Source organism: Erpetoichthys calabaricus, chromosome 13, assembly GCF_900747795.2.
Source record: "Erpetoichthys calabaricus chromosome 13, fErpCal1.3, whole genome shotgun sequence".
Lineage (NCBI taxonomy): Eukaryota > Metazoa > Chordata > Cladistia > Polypteriformes > Polypteridae > Erpetoichthys > Erpetoichthys calabaricus.
In genome coordinates this window covers 145,628,360-145,652,395 of record NC_041406.2, presented here as the reverse complement: position 1 = coordinate 145,652,395, position 24,036 = coordinate 145,628,360, and the positions used below count along the sequence as shown (strand labels likewise).

The 24,036-nt window shown below is 41.4% G+C and overlaps 1 protein-coding gene across 1 annotated transcript in view; it reads left to right on the top strand.

The window, feature by feature from the left end:
* The first annotated feature begins 3,085 nt into the window (after window positions 1-3,085).
* emc2 (ER membrane protein complex subunit 2) overlaps window positions 3,086-24,036 on the top strand; it is a 56,970-nt gene continuing 36,019 nt past the window's right edge. The window contains exons 1-4 of the mRNA XM_028790913.2: window positions 3,086-3,204; window positions 5,204-5,317; window positions 17,969-18,033; window positions 18,577-18,662. Coding sequence (XP_028646746.1) covers window positions 3,165-3,204; window positions 5,204-5,317; window positions 17,969-18,033; window positions 18,577-18,662 — 305 coding nt within the window. The 5' untranslated portion in view covers window positions 3,086-3,164. The remainder of the gene's footprint in view (window positions 3,205-5,203; window positions 5,318-17,968; window positions 18,034-18,576; window positions 18,663-24,036) is intronic.

The window sequence follows — 24,036 nt, the reverse complement described above, 5'->3', positions numbered from 1 at the left end:
CAGACTTTTACATTTCTGTGGCCCCCTTTACATGACTGTGGGAGCCACGGCCCGTGACATTAACCCTCTGGGGACAGCACCCAGCTAGCAGCGTACAAGAACCATGTCACGCCGGCGTTGTGCTCTCACAAGGACCGCCAGATCGCCGTATCTTAATTAGTGAGGACCAGGAGACGATTCATGCCAAGTTCGTCAAAGGCAGGTCAAAGCGATCAGAGAAAACGGTGCCAACTCACTGGAAAAACAGAAACAAGCGGGAGACATAAGCGTAGTAAAGGAAAGGCCTGAAGTCAGAACTGCGAGTCACACGGAACGTCTGTCAGAAACCAGCAGCACTGCAAAGTCAAGGAAATCGAGTTTTATCATCACAATCACTGAGTAGGCCGTCGAGCTCAGATACCCCACAATTGCCGAGGATGACCTTTAGCCCATCGCCAGGGTGACGTCACAAAACAAGTGCAATCTGGGGGATTCTGGGTAGGATTTCCATGGAGACGGTCATAACCGTAGCATCTAAAATGGTGGCATCTGTCATAATAAAACAAATTCTGAACTTTTTAACAGAGTACTATACAATTATATCCAGCTTGGGCACATATCAAGGCTGCATAATCCAGACAAAAATGGGGAATTTCCAAAGATCATAGCAGCTAAACTCTCAAAAACTGGATGTGATACAACAATTCTGTGGTCAGATTTGGATTCAGAACCACCAGCTCTGTGAAGAATACCAAAATGTTGGACAGGAGCAATTTGTGCTTTTTTTTTTTTGCTTGCAGACCACCGGGATTTATTAGTAAGCTCCCCCACCTGAGCTTCAGACTGTTCTAGGATAAAGGATAGATAGATAGATAGATAGATAGATAGATAGATAGATAGATAGATAGATAGATAGATAGATAGATAGATAGATAGAAGAATTTGGTGTAGTAGGCAGGATTAGATAGATAGATAGATAGATAGATAGATAGATAGATAGATAGATAGATAGATAGATAGATAGATAGATAGATAGATAGAAGAATTTGGTGTAGTAGGCAGGATTAGATAGATAGATAGATAGATAGATAGATAGATAGATAGATAGATAGATAGATAGAAGAATTTGGTGTAGTAGGCAGGATTAGATAGATAGATAGATAGATAGATAGATAGATAGATAGATAGATAGATAGATAGATAGATAGATAGATAGATAGAAGGCAGGATTAGATAGATAGTAGATAGATAGATTAGATAGATAGATAGATAGATAGATAGATAGATAGATAGATAGATAGATAGATAGATAGATAGATAGATAGATAGATAGATAGATAAAGTTTGTTTGTCTCCAGGAGACACTCAACATTTTACAGAAGCTCCATAAATAAATAATATTCTCATATTATACCACACAACACACGCCTCTCAAATACACACTAGAATGACTAAAAAGAAAGAAATCTTCTGACTTAGCACTCCCAGCCCCAGTGAGCTGCTATGCAGGCATATTGACTTTGGTATAAAGAAGCCCCCATACAGTTTCTTGACACACTTCTGCTTAATGACTTGTTGGCTGAAAGCCCTCAGTGTTGGTGTGTCACAGAGAGGATGGGCAGCATTGTTCATAGTGGCACTCATTCTGTCCTTTACTACAACCTCCAGGTGGTCCAGAGTGTCTCCCACAACTGAGCCTGTCCTTTTGATCAGCTTATTATTTTGGTGGTCCTCCTTTGAAGTTACATTACTGGCCATCACAGATGTATAGATCATGTGAAGGATGTCTTTAACCACTGTCTCCTGAAAAAGAAAGAAAAAAAGAAAGAAAGAAAGAAACTGCTCTCCCCTTACTTATATACAGTAGTTCCTCTGTCCAGTCCAGCCAGTTATTGATGCGGACCCCCAAATACCTGTAGCAATGCACCACCTCCACATCCACTCCCTGAACGGAGACCGAGTGTAGAGGCTGTTTGCTGGGGTGAAAGCCGAGAAGCAGTTCCTTAGTTTTTCTGATGTTAACTTGCCAACAGTTCTCAAAGCACCCCCCCTCCCCGTCTCATCCCCTTTATCGATTGACCCCATATGTGCAGAATCACCTGAGAATGTTTGCAAGTGACCTGACCTGCTGTTGTATTTCTAATCCGCGGTGTTCAGAGTGAAGAGCAAAGCTAGACAGGCCTGTCCATTGTGGTGGTCCAGAGTTACTCACCCAGTCCTTCAGTCTCACACACACTGGGGTCTGTCTGACAGATGGTCCATCATCCAGGACACCAGAGGCTCACCCACCTGCATATTTCTGGGTGACCCCTTTAATGGCGATGGCTGGATGGTATTGAGAGCACTGGAGAAATCAAACTGCAGAATCCTCACAGTGTGGCCAGCTTTGTGGAGCAGACAGGTAACTGCTTCTTCCACTCCCGTCTTTGTTCAGTCGGTCTGGGTGGTCTGTCACATGAGGTAGACCAGGACCAGCGTCTCTGGGGTCTTCATGATGAATGCTAAACACTGTATTCAACCCCCTGTATTCAACGCTACACACCATTCTGAATTGTTTAAGAGGGATCATATAATGGATAGATAGATAGATAGATAGATAGATAGATAGATAGATAGATAGATAGATAGATAGATACTTTATTAATCCCAAGGGGAAATTCATATAAATAAATAAATACTGTACACAATTCATAAATAAATAAACCTCAGGACTGTACCGTTAAATGCGTATTCAAACACATTTCAAATGTAGTTTTAGTAGTTGCCGTGTCATTTAAAATCAGAGCATGAAGACAAAAAACTTTTTCTTTTTCATTTTCTAAAACCTTGAAAACACGGGCTATTCCATTTACAAGAAGTCACCGTTTCTAAGCTTGACTACATTTTCTACACAGAGCGATGCTTTCTCAGTTGCCGTTTTCTTGACCCCGTGAAAGTCCGCGGTGCAGTCTGACTAGCTGTTCTTACGAGTTCTCCGCTTCCCGTCCCAATAACCTTAAAGACACCCAAATATCTTTAACGGCTCTTCGCTGTTATATCACCGTTACATTCTCATAATCACCCGTCGTCACCGCGCCGCTCCGCCTCCAACAGGGAGGGTCCGGTGACGTCACCACAACGGCGTGACCTTTACGCGACCTGTGACGCACGCTTGCGGGAGGCGTAGCGGCTGCTGCATCGCAAACATGGCGTCTGTTTCTGAATTATATGATGTAACCTGGGAAGGTAAATTGACCTTTTATGTTTCACGCAAATACTTTTTTTCATTTTAAATAACGTTTTGAATGTTGTGAAGGTGAGGTGCTGCATCCCCGTGACTGTCATTTGAAATAAACACTGAGGGGTGACGGTTCAACACTAGAAGGGGCTCTGCTGCCGACTTGTAGCACGCTGGGCAGGAGGAGGTGAATGGAAACTGTGGAGCGGAACGCAGCGCGCGTTTAATGAACATTGGAAGGCTTTACGTGCTTAACGGTTGAAGGACTGGCCGACTCTTATAGTATGGAATTGTCTGTCAGCACAGACTGAGTAGGTTCTCGTGGCGTTGTTGTCCTCGCCGGTGCTTTTGTCCATACGTGTCGTTCCCGGCGGACCTCCTGAGCTCAGGGGGCACTAAGGGGGACAACGTCGACATTTTAACAAGGAGCGAAGGCTCAGCAGGGTGACGCCAGTGCCAATATAAACGAATCCCGGCCCGCACGTCCGTTTGTTTTAGTTGAAAGCTGCGTGTTCGGACGGCTTTCGAGTTCACGCGTGTTTGCTGCTGTGTGAGAAACAAACGCGAGAATCTGACTTAGAGACGAGTTACCGACCTTTGTATTTCTAAAACGTTATTCATTTATATATTAAACGTGTCATAACAGTTTAGGGTTTTATCTAGTAATGTTTATACAAGAAAACGTGAAACGTGGCCGATAACAGACAAAAAAATAAAACCCACAATGAGAGGTCAGGCAGGTTAACACTTAACAGAACTTTGAAAATGCCCACGTCATTTGAAACACGAATTCTTTGCTTACTACCGTAGTTTTAGTGTCTTTTTTTAAATCTAAAATGGTTACGTGATACATATGGAAAAACGGTGCACTTTTGAAATGTTTATTATCCGGAGCAAGACAGGTGGCGCTGCCCTCCTCCCCTGGTAACTGACGTTCAGTTCTGCGTGTACCGGGTGTCCATCATCAGTCGAGGTGATTCCCAGGTTTCTCTTGTGACTTTACAAAACGAGAGGTGGCCGTTCAGTCCCTTTGTCACACGTCTGTCTGTGAGCTAAGAGCTCCGCTGGCCCAACATTACTGGTGGAGCGGTGGCATCAGTGCTGGTATCTCTTAATGCCAGAGGGTAAGTAAGGCCTACTCTGTTAGGTCCATGAGCAAGGCCCACAACCTGACGATCACTCCAAATGGCTCACCCCTGCCTTATTGTGAGCAATAGAAGAGCTCCTATGTCTGTCTATGGAGGGACTGCCTCTAAATTTGATTGATGTCACTTCTGGTCATTGGGGATATCAGATACGGCTTATCTCGTTTCCAGACCATGTCAACTTGACTAAAAATTGCTGGCTTTTTCAAATGTGGCGACTGCATGCCAACCTTACAGCACAGTTTGAGCAGTTTTTCTGACCGCCACTTGCTGCCTGAGAAAGCTGCAACGGGTTAACTGGTAGCATCTGTTTTGTGTACCCCCCCCCCCCTTTTTTTTTTTCTACGTTCTGTTATGGTATATAAAAACAAGATCCTGTTGTTATCTTTCATGCATACAAAGCCCACTCTTGTGACTATAAAGACAAAAATTTGGGGGTGAGTCTCTGGGTATGTCACATGAGGGGAATGACCTGCACGGGAGTGGAGCGCACCCCTGACTGCCTCAAACCTGCTAAGATTGTGACTGAAAAATGGCCTGATGTGACCTGAGCTTTGGCAATGCCAGCTGAGCGCTCGCTGGTGAAGTTAGCTGGCTGTACTCCCAATCGGCTCCCTGCACTGCACTCCACAAATCCTGCCGACTACACCGAGAAGGAGTTAAAACACACTAAAAACCCCAAGGCACTAATCACTAATGGTACACGTCGTCCTATTTTATTTACTAAATTAAGGATATGCTAAATATTGTTTTTTAATACCTTAAGTGAAAAAATGCTTTGTTCTTTTTGATATAAAAGGCATTTCAGATTTTATGTCTTAAAAATGCACACCTTCAGTTTGTTTTTTGTTTTTTTTTAAAGAAATGCGAGATAAACTTAGAAAATGGAGAGAAGAAAATTACCGGAACAGCGAGCAGATAGTTGATGTTGGAGAAGAGCTAATTAACGAACATGCCTCAAAGCTTGGAGATGATAGTAAGTATACAGTATAACTAAATGAAAAACATCCAAATGCATATTTGAAAAATGAAAGAATATCTCTTAAGAATCAGAAATTGGGTACTTTCTATTTTTTTTCTTCTAATGTTTTTCTTCAAGAGATGGCAGTGATTGTTAACACAAAGGAAATCCAGGGCTATGCACGGTTATGTGAAGCAGCTCCATGTCTAATCAGATTACTCTTTCATTTAATACTCTTTTGTTATTGCAACTATTATGGTTATTTTATAATAAATTGAGATGGGGGGGGGGTGGGCAGTCAAGTTACTGCTGCTTTCAACACTTCTTATGACATCACTTTCTTTAAAAATGGGTGGAAAAAATGTTGATCCGCTGCCAGTCAATTAGCTAATAGTTTTATCTGTGTTGTTTTAGTAGCAGCGATGCCACCATGACTGAATATTTAAGAGTTTCAAATGATAAAATATCTCCTTGTTATTGATGACAGGCCTTTTACTGTTATTGCTTTGACGTAATTCATCCTGATTGGGAAAGGTGGCCTTGAATGTTTTCTTTCCTCGCTGAAGGACGTTTTTAATTTGGTGTGTCACGCTTACAGAAACCAAATATGTTCAGTTTGTATGTGATCAGAGTATGTGATGATTTTTAGTGTCGGCACATTCCCTACTTGGCCAGGGCTCACTGTCATGCTCTTTCCTGATTTAAGACGTTAGGTTATGCAGTTTTGGGTTGAGGACTCACCTGTGACCAAGCGGTGATGTTGTCTTCAGTCCTGAATGAGGGGCTTGGTACAGAATTGTAGTAATCGGCTCCTCCTCAACCTCACAACATATCAGCCTTTTAACAACACCAATCCTAACATTACATTGTCCTTGTTTGACTTATAATATCTCGTCACATTACCAGTGCGCATTTCTGCCAGACCTAAAGGCTCATCAGTTCATATTTTATTACACTGCAAACCAAATTCAGCAAAGTATCCCTTTGACATCATGCAAGACCAATGTGGTAAGTAACAGGTCATATCCTAATGCACTCCTTTCTACAGAATCCACCTCTGAGCTTTTGCAGTTGTGACGTCATTAGTGACATCCACAAAACTCTCTTGACACACACACGCACACTCTCATCTTGGTCTCTCTTGGTACATCGTTGCACATAAGTAACTGATTTCTGATGGATTTTCAGACCGCTGTCTTTAGAAGGACCACTTGGTCAGCCACTATGAAGTATCAATAACCTGGGTGGGAGGCAGTGGGGCACTAGCCAAAGGAGGCTGATTTGCACAGTGACCCACTAAGTTCAAGACATTAGCCAATTCCACTTTCTGCACAGTTGTCGCCGTCACTCCAGCTGATATTTTTACTGATTATGCAGTTATGAAAACAGTGTATTTCTGCCCAGACTGTCATGGGACCCCCACAAGCCCGGGGTCTGGCACAAGTGTCACCTCTTACTGAACGCTCTAGCAGATGCATTACAGGTAACGGAAATGCAGCTCACACAGAATTGATGTCATGTAACTTCTACCATGAAAGAGTCCCACTGTCTGCATCTGGAGTCTGTAGGTCTGCTTGTGCAGTGCTTGGAGCTGTTAATGCCATCGTCTTGATGCCTCTGTGCTTAATATGTTTAGAATTTACTGTTTAGTAAATAAAGAACACATGAGACTCTGACCCTGGCCCCCCTCAGACAGTGGGGCTGTAAATTCCAGGAGTGGACTGAGAGCTGTGCTTACAGAATCGGACACATCTGCAGCCGTGTCACACTGGCACCAGGTCCCCAGGGGTGTCATTAGCATCTGACCTATCAGATAACCCTCTTTCTTTATTTAGAGGATTTTTCTGTTGTTTTTTTGCCTTGTGCACCTATCTGTTTGAAGACCCTCAGTTTGTCTAGTAGGACTCCAGCTAGCAGTTACCAGTTCCCTTTTCCACTAAGAAAATGTACCAGCACTCCCAGAACCTTTTCACATATTCCCACTAGATAGGCTTTTCAGGAGTCCTTCATACTTGTTTCTAGAGAGTGTGTGGCTGGGGTCAGAGAGAATTATGAATAGACAGTGACCTTTGTAAATGTTGTTGGACTAAATGTACGCATTAAAACATCTAAACTCTACGCTGACACTGAAGCGCAACATTTATGAAAGCTGTTTGAGGAGTAGTACAGTATGGCAGTGAGACATGGCCGGTGACGGCTGAGCATGACGGAAAGCTGGATAAGACAAATGGGAGTATAATCGGATGGGCCCATGGTGTCATGGAGTGAGAGGAGGACGAATGCTGACTTGGTGTGGCAGTGATTTGAGCATGTGGGGCAAAAGGCAGAGGATGTTTGGGTGAAGAGGCTCCCCTAGATGGAAATGGAGATAGAAGAGATGAGGCCAAGAGGGACGCTGAAGTGATGTCACATGATATTAATAGAACGAGTCTCACCCCAATGGTTGGGCAGGGCTGCGGAGATTGGAGAGAAAAAAAAAGTTTGGGGGGCAACTGGCTAACTTGAATAAAGCTGGAAAATGGCCATTAAACCAGTGGTGGTGTTGATGATGATGTGATGTCTTACCTGGTTACATTATTAAGTTGGTTTAATGAGCAAAAATGTGCTCCCAAGTCTTTGTAGCTTTCTGATTTTCATATTATTTTATTCTTAGCTTTGCAGTTTGAAATTTGAGCATTCAATTTCTTATGATGATCCGATTCATTGTCGCCTTGTGCAGGGCTCAGGGTCAGAAGCAATTATTGGGTTTCTGGATTTGGCAAAAATGTGCTAAATGTAAATAGTAATAAACTCGACTCTGCTTTTTTTGTTTAAATTGTCATTTGTCCACATACATAGTATATGTGGCTGAATTAGGTTTCTTTCCTTACAGTCCCCAGTGGATAGGCAAAACAACCTCCATAACATTACCAAAACCAGTGCAACAATACAATGTAACAAAACAAAAGACGCAGGACAATAAAGTCCGATCAGTGCTTAATATCCATAGTAAAGGGCAGAGTGTGCAGTGACAGTACATCATTGGTCGACTGTTACAGTGATACGGTATTGGGTGACAAATAGCAGTTCAAAAGTCTGTCAGCTTGGGGAAAGAAGCTGTTCTGGGACCTGGCCGAGCTGGTCCTGATGCTGTGGCAGGAGGTCAAACAGGTGAGAGACGTCTGTCACAATGGCGTAGGCTCTACGCAGACAGTGTGTCTGAAAAATGTCCCGGATCTCAGTCAGGGAGACCCCAATGATCCTCTCAGCACTCCTCACTACGCACTGCAGAATTTAACTCTCATGGGCTTTGCTGTTCCCAAACCACACAGTAGTGCAGGACGTCGGGATGCTCTCCACCGTCCCTCTTTTCTAGATGGTAAGAATGGGTTGTGGTAAGCTGCCGTTTCCACAGAAAATAAAGGCGTCGTTGTGCCTTCATAACAATAGAGGTGGTGGTGATTGTCAGGTAGATGTCATCAGAAGTATACACCCCAAGAAACTTGTTGCTGCTGACTCTCTCCACAGCAGAGCCTTTGATGAGCAGTGATGAACAGTCAGCCGATGTTCTCCTCTTATTGACATTAACAGACCAATTATTTTCACTACACCAGCTCACTAGATGTTCAGCCTCCTCCCAGTAGGATGTGCTATCATCGTTGCTGATGAGGCCTACTGTGGTTGTATCCTTTGGTTGTATAATGTGTTAAAATTTCCAATTTCCTAAATACTAATGCGAATAAACAATTTTTTCTTCTGGCATTTTCTTAAAAATAGAGCCTCTTTTTAAATTTAAGTTTTCTCTTCTGTTTGTTGCACAGTGTTTTAACGTCTTTAATAAATAACATAAAAAGCCACAACAGTATCACTGCAGCCTTTAATCCAAAACTTTATCAGGTTAGGTTGCTAAAAAGTAACGTAATGATTCAAGTCGGCAGTGATGCGATGCCTTGTAATTCCAAATGTCAGAGGTGGAGCCAAAGGTTTTGTGTGCTGACTCCATAGACCTGGTCTTCTGTGCATGTCATTTATTTTTTCTGTCTTAGGCAGGAGTACCAGACCAGCCTGTGAGGCACAAACGAGTCAACAATTCAGATTCTAAATAGCAGATGTTAAAGGAGACCCCTTCATTCCTTACTAGCTGTCTGTTAAAATCTGATCTGCATTGGGTTTTCAACCTTTCTGTTTGCCGTCAGCCCGTTGGTGTGCTTTTAAAGGCACTGGCTATGCTCTTGCATTGTGATTGCCTTCCGGTCTGTCCAGACTCAACTTTTAAAGCCAGCCCATGTCCAGAAGTTCTCGATTTGACTTTCCTATTTGTATTTTTGGAGTTGTTGTAAAACACTGAGATGATTCACTCTGAGGACCAGCTCAGCTGGGCTTGTGGGTACAGTATGCATTTTAAATATGGCTTGTTAAAGGTCCCTAATGCAGCTTTGGGTTTTGACTGGCCTGGTCAGATTTCTGGCTCTTTTCAAACGCTCCTAGAAGTGGAGTCCAAAGCACTAATGATGTTGGTTTTGCTCCTTTCTGTATGTTGTAAGTAATCGTTGTGCTCCAGCTGCATCATGGGAGAGACACTTGCTGGGCTTGTTGCTCGGTTCCCAGATAATGGGAATCTTCTCAGAATGTTTTCATTAAATGAAATGCCGACATTCTGCAGGGTTGCGTTGAAGTGTTGCTGAATGTGCTGTCAATCAGAAGAGCAGTGAAATGCTAACCAATGTTCCAGACCCTGCTGGAAGGTGCATGGCAAGTCTTTCCCAGTTTGTTTTTTCATGTATGTTTTCCTTTTTTATCTTGCTGTTAAATTGTTGCTAATTTGTGTATCTTGGCACACTCCACAAACCCTGTCCTGTCTGTCTAATAAATCGGCGTACGGTTTCCTCTGTCACCGCATTCTGTAAGGACTGAGTCACTGGATTTGTGTAAAGTACTTTTGATATGTGCCATGCTCTGACATTTTTGAGGAGCTGAGTTTGTTATTAGTACTTTGAGTCTTTGTGTTTAGACTTCACTGAGTTTGGGATAATGATAGTGGACAGGATTTTACAAATGCGAGCTGACAAATGTGGAAACAGTTATTGTATGAATCTGTCATCACACAGCTTAGAAGAACTCTATCCTGCTTGTGGTTTAGGCAGTAAAGTGGAAATTTCGCATAACTTCAGCTCTCCCCTTAAAACTTTAGATTTTTGGGTTTCAGAGCAGCATGTTTTATCAGGAGGTTTCTTTGAAATCAAAGGCTCTGCGGTGATTTCATGAACATGTCACATTGTGGACCGGGGTGGGGGACCCCATACAACAAACCCAGACCAGAACTTCACAAACGCAAGCCCTGGGTTCAAAACACCTGCATGCCGGTTTCACCTTCACAACACAATGCATGACAATCCAATGCAGTTTGCTCCTCCACTCCTCAGCAGGTGACTTTTGCCATTTCTCCACTGACTCACTTGGCTTAGGTGGCAAGGGTGGTCTATCATGATGAACCTTGAAGGTACTCCTGATACGATAGTAAAACATCCGAGAAGCACTTCTGGATCAGGCAGAACCTCCACGTGTCAGGGAAGCCCCAACCAGCAGGGTTGCTCGTTGGAGCTACAAAGCCCATGGTGCTCTGCAGGTGTCCAAATGGGAGACACTAAAAGGAGGCTGCCATCCAGTATACTGGAGAGCTCCTGGCATCAGGTGTCAGACTCCCACTGCCTTTCCATGATATTGGCCTCCTAGCTGCGTAAGGGAACCTCATCCATCCTGACTGGAATGCCAGCCTATCCTTGCACAATTCATGTTTACATTTAATAACTACCTTGAGTAGATCTGTACATTTAAAATCACAGTACCCACATGGGTGTATTGGGATGTCATTGTGTATTGTCATGTCATTGTTTGGCACCTAAACACTCTCTTAACACTAGAATTACCAGAGCCTACAAAAAAACTCGTAGATCCGTCCCACCTTAATATGCTTCGCACCTCTCCGTCAGCGTCTTTTGTCTTCTAAATGTGTGGATAAGCAGCAAATGGCAAGCAGCCTACTATGACATCCCCCCACCACCACACAGTTTTCTCGGCTCAAGTCTGTTTACCTTCATGTCAGTTGCTTAGAGTTGTATATATAGAGTGAGAAGTCAAGCAAAATGACACCTTTTATAAATACTATATCGTTATTTGGAACCCATGCATTTCATGTGTGTTCCATGTCAACAACAATCTGTACAGTAAACACATCAATAAAACAAACGTTTTTCATGTTTTGGTAATAATTGACAAAATGTAGACATGAAGTGTATAATGTGTGAAGCCTGAATTCCAAATATCAAATAAACAACTTTCACAAAAGGTAATAATAATAAATAATTTTTTGCATTTATATAGCGCTTTTCTCACTACTCAAAGCGCTGAGCAATTGCAGGTTAAGGGCCTTGCTCAAGGGCCCAACAGAGCAGAGTCCCTTTTTGGCATTTATGGGATTCGAACCAGCAACCTTCCGATTGCCAGTGCAGATCCCTAGCCTCAGAGCCACCAAAGGTACAAATATAACAGAAAAAATGCACTTTTATTCAAAAATATAACTGCAGAAAAACAACCTGCGTTTACCTGCGACATTGACACGCATTTGCTACGACAGCTTCGGTGGCGCAACGCTATCAGCTATTGACTGGTAATCAAAGCTTCACGGGTTTGATCCTGGACAAATCCGTTTTGAGAACTGAGCTGCTCATATTCTTACTATTTTAGAATAAAAACTTACATTTGATTCCAGTCTGTAACAGCCAGTGTAATTTATGATACTTGTAAAGGTTAGCTTTGTGTTTTTTATTCTGTTATTCTCTCAGTAGTGTTCACGATCCCAACTCCCCATACCCCCCATCTTGCATTTGACACTGCTGTTTTCACATAGACGCGCTATAACAGGTGAACTCAAATCATGACGATGATTCTACATCGGATCAAGAATGCACTTTTGCCATCGCTGTACTTTGTATATGTACATGGGAAGCTCTGCACTCGTAACTTTATGCTGTAGATCTGGCTCTTACATACAAAGGACGGTGCATGTGCCCAAAACATTAACATTTATATGTTCCTTACATAAATAAAAGCCAGATCTAATGTTATTTACCTATTTACCTTGAGTTATTTACTTAGATGACGAGGGTTCTACATCAGATCAAGAATACAATACAGTACAATACAGTTTATTTTTGTATAGCCCATAATCACACAAGAAGTGCCGCAATGGGCTTTAACAGGCCCTGCCTCTTGACAGCCCCCAGCCTTGACTCTCTAAGAAGACAAAGAAAAACTCCCAAAAAAAACCTTGTAGGAAAAGATGGAAGAAACCTCGGCAAAGGTAGTTCAAAGAGAGACCCCTTTCCAGGTAGGTTGGGCGTGCAGTGGGTGTCAAAAGAAGGGAGTCAATACAGTACAATACACAGAAGAGAACACATCCTCAATACAGTATAAAATAAGTTTTTTTAGAAGTAATACGTTTTAAAAGTACGGAGCAGAATTTAACAGTAGATGATATCATATAATAAGATTTAGATATTTTTAGAGTCCTGGAGACCTCCTCCATCAAGCTGCCTCCCCCATTTGGCCATTCCACGGCTGAAACAGCGCTGGGCCAGCCAATCCGATGAAAGGACCCCTCTTTCTCACGATTCCTGCGATCCTCCATCAGGGATGACTTTACATTAGGCAGGCAAAACAACTTGGCAGGTGGGTTGTGGCACCAAGTGCCACATTTGAGTACCAAGAAGAGAAACGGAATAGGTGAGGGTTAGTATCCAATTCTAACTATCATGTTACTTATGTTTTAGTGCTAATGACTAACAACAGAGATGCAGTCTGTACAGTTAATCAGCAGCTCTTGTCAGGGTGTGCTAAACTGAAGTTGTGAGTCTTCAGCCAGGATTTAAAAGCTGAGACTGAAGGAGCATCTCTTATAGTAGCAGGCAGACCATTCCACAGTTTAGGGGCCCTGTAACTAAAAGCTTGACCTCCCGCTGTTATTTTATTAATCCTTGGAATCCTAAGCAGACCGACATCTTGAGATCTTAATGTGCGCTCAGGTTTGTGAGTCATGATAAGTTCAGACAAGTAAGCCGGACCTCGGCCATTTAATGCTTTATATGCTAAAAGGAGGATATTTATCTGCTCCCCTTGAGGGCCATCATTTACTAACCTGATGTTGCTTATCATTGTTATGCTGATGATATGCAGCTGTACCTCAAAGTTAGTTCTAACATCACTTCATCTGTAAAAAAAAAAAAAAAAATGCTTTGAGGATATCAAATATTATTAGATGGCACAAAATTCCTTGCAATTAAACAAAAATAAAATAGAAGTCATTATTTTCGGTCCTACCATATCTGGAGTTGAAGTCGGCATGCACTTATGACCTTTGGCAGCAATGATTCAAAATGATGTCAGAAACCTAGGTATCATCTTTGAGTCATCACTAAGTTTTGAAAAACAAATCTCCATGGTAGTAAAGTCCAATTTTTACAAACTGAGGCAAATTTCTAAACTAAAATCCTTTCTATCACAGACGGACTTGGAAACAGTTATTCATGCCTTTATTACATGTCGCCTTGATTATTGTAATTCCTAATATGTGGGTCTGCCAAAATCTGCTCTGTCACGCCTTCAGCTGGTTCAGAACGCTGCTGCTAGATTTTTGATTGGGTTCAGAAAAGGGGATCACATCTCCATCCCCATTTTAGCCTCTCTCTCTTTCCACTGTCTGCCGGTGAGGTGTCGCATTGATTTTAAAATCTTGTTTGTTTTTAAAGCCTCTCTCCAAAATATATCTGTGACCTCCTTCACCACTATGTGCCACCAAGAGCACTGCGGTCATCTGGACAACTCAAAGTTAAGTGAATTCAACTTTATGTGAACTAACAATGGATCATAAAAAAATAAAACCGTGGAGTTTTTGTACTCTTGCACTTTCAGCATATTTTTCTTGCGTTTCTAAGGTTCAGAAAACCCGTTTCTCTTATTTACATGCATGGTACCCATCACAGCCCCTGTTGTTCTTTAATGGTTGCACAATCCATCCAGTCCTGGCACCTGAAGTGTTTTTAAAAATAAGCTTGCTGGAGTTTGAACTATGAAGTTCATCAGTCAGACCAACAAGACAGCACGGTATGTTCCTGCCATCTTTGAACAGAACCAGAGACAACTTTTCTGAGGAGCCACTTCATTTTCTCTGCTGCTGACTGCCGTTTGCTCATGAAAGGTTAAACCAGCAAGGAAAGATCAGCTGGTGTTGTGTTGTGGTGTTCAGACGTTCTTACATGTTAAACTCACTGTGGATGAAGGGTAGAGGTTCTTCGCTGCAGCTATGAATTAAACAATCATTTTATTGAGAAGCAAATTCATCCTCATGCAGAATCCAATGTCCATTTGGGGAGGTCGGGCTTAGGTCAGGTTTTCCCGTTAAATGATTGTGCTGTACAGGTGAGTATGAAAGGGGTCACTGAATTTGAGCAAGTATTGGGAGCCCTGACAGAGCATCCAGGCTCTCAGTCGGCACCCTGCCTGATCTGAACCAAGTGACGATTTTTAAAATTGGCTCCTGTTTGTGAGTGGCAGAGCTTTTTCTGCCATGCTCTTCATTGTGTGCTGTTGGTGGGAGTCATTTTTGAGTATTTTTATTATAGATGGAAGATTCGTCCAGCAGGCTGGTGTTTCTTTTCATGTATAACTTGAAGGTTAGGAGCAGGCGCTGGTACAGCTCATTGCCACACCCACCACATGACAAACCAACTCAGGATCCCAGATCAGGACCCGAGTGCAGCCATGTGATGGGTGACACCTCGGCACCACATTAGTTCAGATGGAATGGAACAGGGGGAGGTTTATTATGGTGGCTGGAGAATTTTCCCAGCAGATTGGAGGGCCTGTATGCAGGGCTGGATGCAGATTAACGTCATACCCAGGACAGAGCAACTGCAGGTTAAGGGCCTTGCTCAAGGGCCCAGTGGACTAGAGTTCTTTTTGGCGTTTTTACGGGATTCAAACCTTCCGATTGCCAGTGCAGACCCTTAGACTCAGAGCCACCACTACATCCTCCGTATAACTTTAATATTTTATAACAGATTTGATTTTGAAAGTGTAGTGTAAAGGTATACAGATAATGAAAGTCCAGTCCCACAAATGATCGAACTGTACCCACATTTGTCTTTCCAGTATTATAGCTTATAGTATTTTTAATGTCACATTTAGTGGTGTTTTATTTGTATTGCTTATACTCTGAATTTCTGTTTTCACAGAGCTCTTTGCATAGCCAGTAAAGCCTTTTAGCACCGACTCTCACAGCCGGAGTTCTGCTTAAACATTAAACTTTGCCCCTTTCATGCAGATTTGGACCACACAGCCTACAGAAGCGGTTGTCTGTTAGGCATTTTCTGGCAGCTAATTCCTAAATTTTACATTCTAATTATATTTAAAACTGGCGTTGTTGTCAACGACGGGCTCCGTTTTTACCTGTAAATGAAGTCTGCCTTTTTACAGGGCACCTCTGAAAACTGAAGTTCCGTTACTAGTGAGACCTGATCACAAACCTATAAAAGTCTCGTCTAGCTTTTCAAGTTGTGGAGCAATCATCTTTATGTAGTGGAGTGTTTATGTGCAATTAGGACAGCACGCAACTGCAGTCTTCAGGAGCAAGCAGCGATTAGACCAGATTGGTTACCTTTCTAATTACTTGTAATGAGCACTAATTTGAGTCCCGTGTGTTTATCTAAATTCTGCAGTTAGCTATTTGCCTGCATGCTGATGAGAGAGTCTGGGTGTCGTAAATAAGTAAGAGCTTATTGAAAAGGCTCCAGAACGGTTCTCTTTTCATTATTATTATTATTATTATTTTTTATCTTTTTATTTTAAATCTGTGAAAAGACAACACCAGGATCCTTGATCTCGAGTTAGAGATTCAAAGGCAAAGCAACATGTAAAATGAACAAATAAAAAGAAAAGGATAAAGTAGGCAAAAGAAAATGCAGACTAGTGGCTAGCTGGAAAAGAATATTCTGAATGGACGAGTCTGTGTTGCTGTGATTTGTTTGGTTTTTTTTTTTTTGCTGTTGTGGATGACACTGGGATTTGGTGTCCACTCTTTAAGGAAGCCACCATCTTTGCATCTGTGAGGCGTGTATTTCTCAAACTGCACCCTCTGACGTGCTTCACCCCTTATGCAGATGTGCTTCTGGGACTTGCGCTTCTTGTTCTATCCTGGTGGACACCTTTGTGTGAAATTCTCAGATTCCTTTCACACGGACTACCTGTCACTTGGCAAAACAACAGTAGACTGACGTGTGTCTTGTTTTGGCCATTTTTGCACCCAGAATGCGAGTATCTTTACAGCCCAGGGGGAGGCAGTTGTGTTGCTTTATTGAACAGAATGGCAGGGTTCAGCTTGGCTAACACAACAGCAGAGGTTTCTCTAATAACCAAATGTCAAAGTTAACGGGATTACCTAAGGATGAGCAAAGAGAGTTTACTGTTGGCATGGTGAAGTAATGGCTGCTGAACGTGGGTCTTTGCAGCTAGATATGAATAACAGATTATCGATCAGTCATTTCAAGAAGTAATAGTCGCTTACAACAATAATTATGTCTTGGCTACTGTACGTTTTAAATTCAATTTAATAGTACCTTGGTGCTCCCGAACTTGTGAACATGAGTGTATGTGGAGTAGATCAGTCTTGGGGGAGACACAACTTTTATAGAAGTTCAACAAATACAGAAATATTTTCTACTATATTATAAAACACGAGGGTGGGTGTGTGCATACAGCAATCTGATTGGTCAGTTTGGCTTTGGTGACGTGACGAAACAGGAAGTGGGAGCGTGAGATGCACAAGGAGGAGTAAAGACGTGTGAGGCACACAGAGAGAGTCTCCTTCAAAGAGTGTGAAAAGTGGACAGGCGGTAAGAAATGTGCCTTGTAAATAATGGCAGAGTCTGAGAAGCAGGCTTTAGGGGGGGGTGCCAGTTAAGTGACGTTCACACACACAAATACAGCAGAGTGTAGGTAGGGCAAGAGATAGCAAATATATTTAAGTGACTGCATTATCTGATTTCAACAGGTACTGTGGCTAGTAACACATGTAAATGACCACCAGCTGCTCGTCACCTTTTACTGTTCTTTCCCCATCACTTGTTTTTTGGTTTAAGGCATTCGGCCCTTTTTCAATGCGAGTTATGAGCTTATCAGTTAAATTCTGTTAGGTGTATTAAGTTAAAATTATAAAGAGAAGAGACACCATGCCAGAGGCGTAGAAATTGATTGTTTATGTGGGAAACCACAATGCTTATGTGCCCTGACAAGTGGTAGGTGGAAGGCTACAGCCATTTGTGCCACCTGTAATGCCAGTCCTGCATTCTTTAATTCATACTATAGACATCTGCTGAGCAGAACTTTTATATTTGTATTGTACGCCTTTTGAGAAGCCATGCAGGATTTTAAAGGCTGCAGTTTCCTTTCAAATCAATTTGCAACTTTCTTTTTATCTTCTTATTTCTTAAATGCAATGTTTTTAATGGTTACTCATGTGACATGGAGGAGTTTTTATCTTTGATTGTGTAACAGATTTTTTTGTTAAAGGTTTCAGTAAAAAAAGTTGTAATGACAGATTTTTAATAATTTGCCATACTTTTTTCCTCTCCTCAGTTTGGATCATTTATGAACAAGTGATGATTGCTGCCCTGGACTGCAGCAGAGATGACTTGGCGTTGGTAAGTTTGTTTCTAATTTTCGTTTGTCTAAGCATTTCTGTAGCTTATGGACATTATTTTATGTTGCTCCTGATCTGATATCGCTTCATGTAAAGGTCGCAAAGGCTTCCTAGTGTTGTGTGGTTTATTTTTTTTTTTTAATATATAAACTCAGGACAGTATGACGACTATTCCAAGTATATGGTGTCGACGAGGGAGTAGCTAGTGAAGGTTACATGTATTTGGGGCTGATGATTTTAAACTGATGAAACAAAATTTAAATTGACAGTGAAGGATGGAGCCCTGATCTCAGTATTAAAGATCTTCTACTTAGTCACAGTGGTCATTGGATAAAAAGCTCCTTCATCTTGGAATAATAATTCACCGTACTGGTCCAGTCCTTTTGTTCTGCACAGTTTAGTTGGAATGTATTGATTTAAAAACTGTGAAAGTGCAGTAGTGACTTTATGGAAGATCCTGTCTGTGCTTTATTAGAATGAAGGAGTTTGTAAAAGCGAATGAAGTTCTGTTGACTGGTTGTGGTGTTTGACTTTCTGTTTCCAGACCTGCCTTCAAGAACTGCGCAGGCAATTTCAGGGCAGTCATAGAGTGAAGAGGTTGACCGGCATGAGATTGGAATCTTTGGAAAGGTACTGTCTTTTTAAAACACGGTGTTTGACATGAAGCTGGTGAAGGCGAAGTCTCTGACTCTGCGCTGAGCAGGTTCTAATAACTGGGAAATCAATATTTGTGAAATACGTTTGTGCGCGCACACTAGAGCTGCAGCACGTGCCCAGTACCAGTTTTTTTAACACAGCCTGACACGTACTGTGGCTCAATACGATGTGCTATTATCAGATTTTACATTTCTGCTGCCTACTGATCTGACCAGAGACATCTCTGCATTTTCAATGTTTGTACACAAATACCCAAGTGGAAAGTCAAAACACCAATATGTACTTTTATAGATAGATGGATACGTAGTTAATATTTTATTTCTCCCAAGGGGGAAATTTAGCTTTTTACAAAAGCACAATTAACATTATAACATACAACCACAACAACCCCCCTCAAGTACACATGAACAATTACTAAATAGAAGAAAACTGCAGACTTGGCTTAAAAAAATAAAAAAAAAAACGTTTTTTCAAAGAAAGTGTAAAAAAAATGTGAATCAAGTTCTGCCATTCTAAATTGGAGCATAAATGTAAAGAATCCTATGAAGACCGAGTACATTTTTCTTTGTGATCAAATTTAATAAACAAGAATTCCGTCCAATAAAATAAAAATAAATAAATAAATAAAACAGTAACTTATCCAGCCCATGTTAAAACACTCCCCCTATTCCACCCTCCCAACTGCCACTCGAACCCAGCGAAAGAAATCTGAATCTTCAGTGGCAGGGGCCCAAGTGCCCACACCAGGCCATCAGATGAGAGCAAGAAGAGGAGATGGTAAAGATAAAGTGTGCAGTTATGGCATCCATACAGGCTGAGAAATCATAGTGTATGAAAACCAACAAGCTATGGACTTGGCCTGTCCAACTGTCCATTGTCTGACTTGCATAATCTGCTTTAGGCTGGCTTGAGCCGGAGCCTATCCCACCCAGTCCAGGCTTGGGCCTAAGACCACAGCAGGGGAGTACGTCCATCCAACCTCATACTCGGTAACAACGTGCCCAGGTAACCGGAACCACAAGTGTTCAGAGTGAAGAAGGAGGAACTGAGAATCCACGCAGACCTGTGAGGTGTTTCAGATGGTGTCCAGTTTTGTGTTTTTAACGAAGCCGATCAGCATAAAAGACAAGATCAGGACATACTGAAAGGGTTAGCTAGCATAAGCTTCAAAACAAAAACGTGAGGAAAAAACCAAAGCCAAAATATTCAAGAGCAGGGTCGTAACCAAAAGTACACAAAAAGAAAACGTTTTTAGGACAGTGGCACGTAAGAGTTTAGCCGTGAACTCTGATAGCGAAGCACTGCGTCAGGCAGCCTTTTAACCGGGCAAGGATTAGTTTTCATGTGGCGACCTCTGTGATCCTGTCCACCAACCACAAGATGTCCCTAGTGACAGAAAGACAAAATAGTGACACCTGCAATAAACAGAATAGTGGCTGAAATGGTTCAAAATAAAATGAAGAATTCTAAACAAGGTACTGAAACTTGAAAACGTAGGTCTGTGACCTCAAAAGCTCAGATAAAGAGCGTCTGATGATAGATACAGTATGCAACCCTGAAAAGGATCAAAAAATTATCCAAATAATGCTTGCGTAACAGTGAGGCTGTAATTCAGTCCCGGGACTGTGGAGCTGTGATGTTGCAGCACCTTCCGTAGCTCCTCTGTGCTCCAGCAGAGGTTTAGCATTATCAAAATTTACGATGTGTTTATTTAATACGTGGTCCTCATAAACCTCGTCTGCTCCTTCAATGTTCATATTAGAAATCTTTAAATGAGGTCTTCTTACTCTTAACTGAGGAGTTTTTATTCCTGTGAAGGTATTAACTTTACAGTTTGCTCCATATCTAAGGAATAAATTCTCATTCCGTTGTCAAGCAGGAGAAACACAGAGCTACCTGAATCCTTTCTATTAGCATTTCATAGACACAGTCCTGTATCCAACCTGTGAACTAAACAAGTCCTGCAATGCAGCAGTTTGTTGAACCTGTCAGTCTGCCATGTCTGAAATCCCTAACAGTATGTTTTTGTTTGATTTTTCTGACAAACTCCCAAAAAGTGCACAGTCAACTGATGAGCTAATCGCACAGTGCAGAATAAATAACACACGTAATGATCTCTGGCCTGTGTGAGGGAAACAAGCAGTGCATTTGCTTCTCACAAAGAAAGATAGATGTCAGAATTTTTGGCACCTCTAATCTTTCTTATAAATAAAATTACCCAGAGTGAAATTGGTATTAACTCTCTGCTTTTTACATTCATCTCTGTCCTAATGGACTTTCTGAGGCTTCCAGTTTGAATGAGGAATAAAACAGACATAAAGCAAATGCAAGAAGGAGGAAGAACAGGAAACATGTGATTGCAAACTTTGCATTATATCTATTTGGGCAATAATTAAGACATTTTAAACCACTTAAGAACTCTTACTACATACTTGTTTGGTTTAGGACTCCAGTGTGCATTGGGTAGGGGAAGAAGGATTAATGTGAAAAGGTAAGGCTCCATTTTGAGAATTACAGGAATTTCTTACATTTTGAGGTCCTCAGTTCTTCAGACTACATTTCGATTTCTTTAGCTTCATGCCATTTGGGTATACAGAAAGGGTAAAGGGTGAGGAACAACCCTTTTCAAAGCATCCAGGAGACTCACGTACCAAAGGTGTGAAAGTCTCTCTATTATAAAAGAAAATCTTGAGACGAGACTATTGCCAAGAGATTTTTTCAAGTTCCGCCCTCCTCTCAAAACACATCCACGTTCCTCTCGCTTCTCATTGGTGTGAATGCTTCTGTCAGACACAGTTCCTGCACTCACAGCTCTTATAAATTTGTATGTTTTCCTCACTTTAGGTTCCCAATAAAAGTAGACTTATTATGTCCAAATCTTATTGAAGAATTTCATCCAGAAGGATTATCGACAGAAGAAATGAGTTCACTGGCAATCCTAGCAGTGAGAAACGAAGTTAAATGAATTAAGGCGAAAATTGTCGATTGGTTACACTGCAAATTGATTAAATGTGTATCAATAGACTATGCTGAAATAGTTGGTGGTGATGGTGCGGAAGATGAAAACATCAACTTACAAAATCACATAGAATATCTATAACCGTTAACACTGTCTGGTCTTCCACTGGCTGAATTACTGTTGAAAGAAGGATTTATTGTAATGTTATTGTGTAATTTATGTCCGTAATTATGCAGTACGACAAGATTAGTTGTATTAAAAATTGGTCGAACATTTCTGACATGTAAAATTTTAACAGGCGACAAGAAAGGTAATGTAGTCCATCTTCAGGGGATTATATGAGACACCAAAGGAGATCTTGATATGCCTTTCGTATTCAAACGTTTACAGTTTCCTGTTAGAATCTTTTTTGCTATGACAATTAACAAATCACAGGGACAAACATTTGAAAAAGTCGGTTTATTTATTAGAGAGAGAAACGATACTCAACTCACGGGCAGTTAAACGTTGCGTTGTCACGATGTGAGTCCAAACACGAAATCAAAATTCAGTGCGATATTGACAAAAAGTTATTTCCAAAAATTGTTTTTACTGAAGTTTTAAGTAAAAGTGTAAGTTTAAAAAGTATTTCCGTGTTAATTTCAAAGCCATACGGAACAAAATTGTATTACGCAACGAATATCTCTTAACGCAACATGAAACACACTTCTTTCAGTTTATTGCGTTTTACTGTTTACTGTTAATTAGTTGCTGTAATGTAAAATAGTTGGTTCTATTAAGCATATATAACAGTTCCCATGAAAATTAACAATGTTTTAAATTGTACATCCACTTCCCCATACGCGAGCGGCAGAACCGCAAAGTGGCTAGTGTGTAGCGCCCGCCTAGGGGTTGATGAGCGAAGTGAGCAGGTGGCAGAGCCCCCTAGTTTTTTAAATGTAAAACGTGGTGATGGCTGTTTAGTTGTCTTGAGCTCTTCAGCTTCCACTGACTCATTGTAAGCCCATGGAAATTAAGAGAGGTGAATTCAGGAGCAAAGCCACAAAGCACTTCTTTACGCAAAGAGTTGTGGGATTTAGGAATATAAACAACCAAGACATGGCATTGAAGCAGGAACCTTGACAACCTTTGAGAAGGATCTGGATGAGATATTGGGACAGCTGACCAAATGAGCTTCATGGATTGAACAATCTTCTCTAGTTTGTCACATTTCTCATGTTCTTATGTAAGACAAGTTCCAGGACATTTAGCCAGAAGCTCCAGTTGCCTTACAAAAGCAAGTGAATCATTGCGAATGACAGCTTGTCCAAACACATGTCAGAATCCCAGAAGAAATGTTTAAATGGGATACTAAATCAGCATTTTGCCAAGGCTGTGCCATTGTCCTGCACTGAATGCCACCGAGAGTCTGATTTGAATTGAATATAGAGGAGTACTGTAGGGCTGTGGCTGCTAAACCGTTTATCTGATTTGAGTAACTAACAAGTCATACAGGCAGTAAATGTTCATACCGGCAGGTTTTACTGTGTAGATTCCAGTACTGTCGCTGGCGTGTTTTTCATTTATACAAACTCTTTAAATGTGTTTTTATTTACAAATAGTGCGTGTTGTATTTAAACCCTGCTTCAGTACAGCAGCAGTACCCTATAGAATATTCAGGAGAAAAATGCTTTTATTTTTATGTATTTATTTTGATTTTTTTACAAACACTTCACTGCATTCAAGCTGTAGCCTGAAAATAAAAGAGATCAATAAAAGGCCACAAGTTGTGACTGTGAATAAAAATTAAGCATACAAGTACAGTAAGACATCTCATACATTTAAACCCAAGGGGCCTGGTTGTACGTAGTGGGGCTGACCCAGAAGAAATGGAGGGCTTCAGCAGAGCAAAGTATTGGCACAATTGTGTTAAATAAAAAGAAATTGACAATTTAATGAGTTCCATTTTGAGGTTTGTTTTAAGTAAACCTGCCTTTTGTTTTCCATTTGCTTGTAAGCAGGATGAGTTTAGCTTTGAAGTGCTGTTTGTCTCGAGTCTCACTCCAGCTTGTTGTTCTTACCTAAGAGCACTAACAGTTCAGTGTCTCTTTACCGTGACTGTGACTAAAGGCCTTGTCACATTTGGCGACTTTTCCAGCGATTTTCAGTTGTAGTCTTCATTTGTGTAATCTTAGTAAGTCAGAGGCAGCTCAGTTGTGTACTGTGGCATGCCCTACTACTTGCTCCAACTAGTCACTCCGACAAAATCAAGCAGGTTTTAGTTTGTCTTCAGTCGTAGTGGCAGGCAGTGTGTGCACGAGAGCTGACAACCAGTGAATGCTCAGCAGGAGGTACAATGCATAAAATACGGCAGAAGGCCTTCACAAAAAGAAGAGAAGCTTCTGTGTC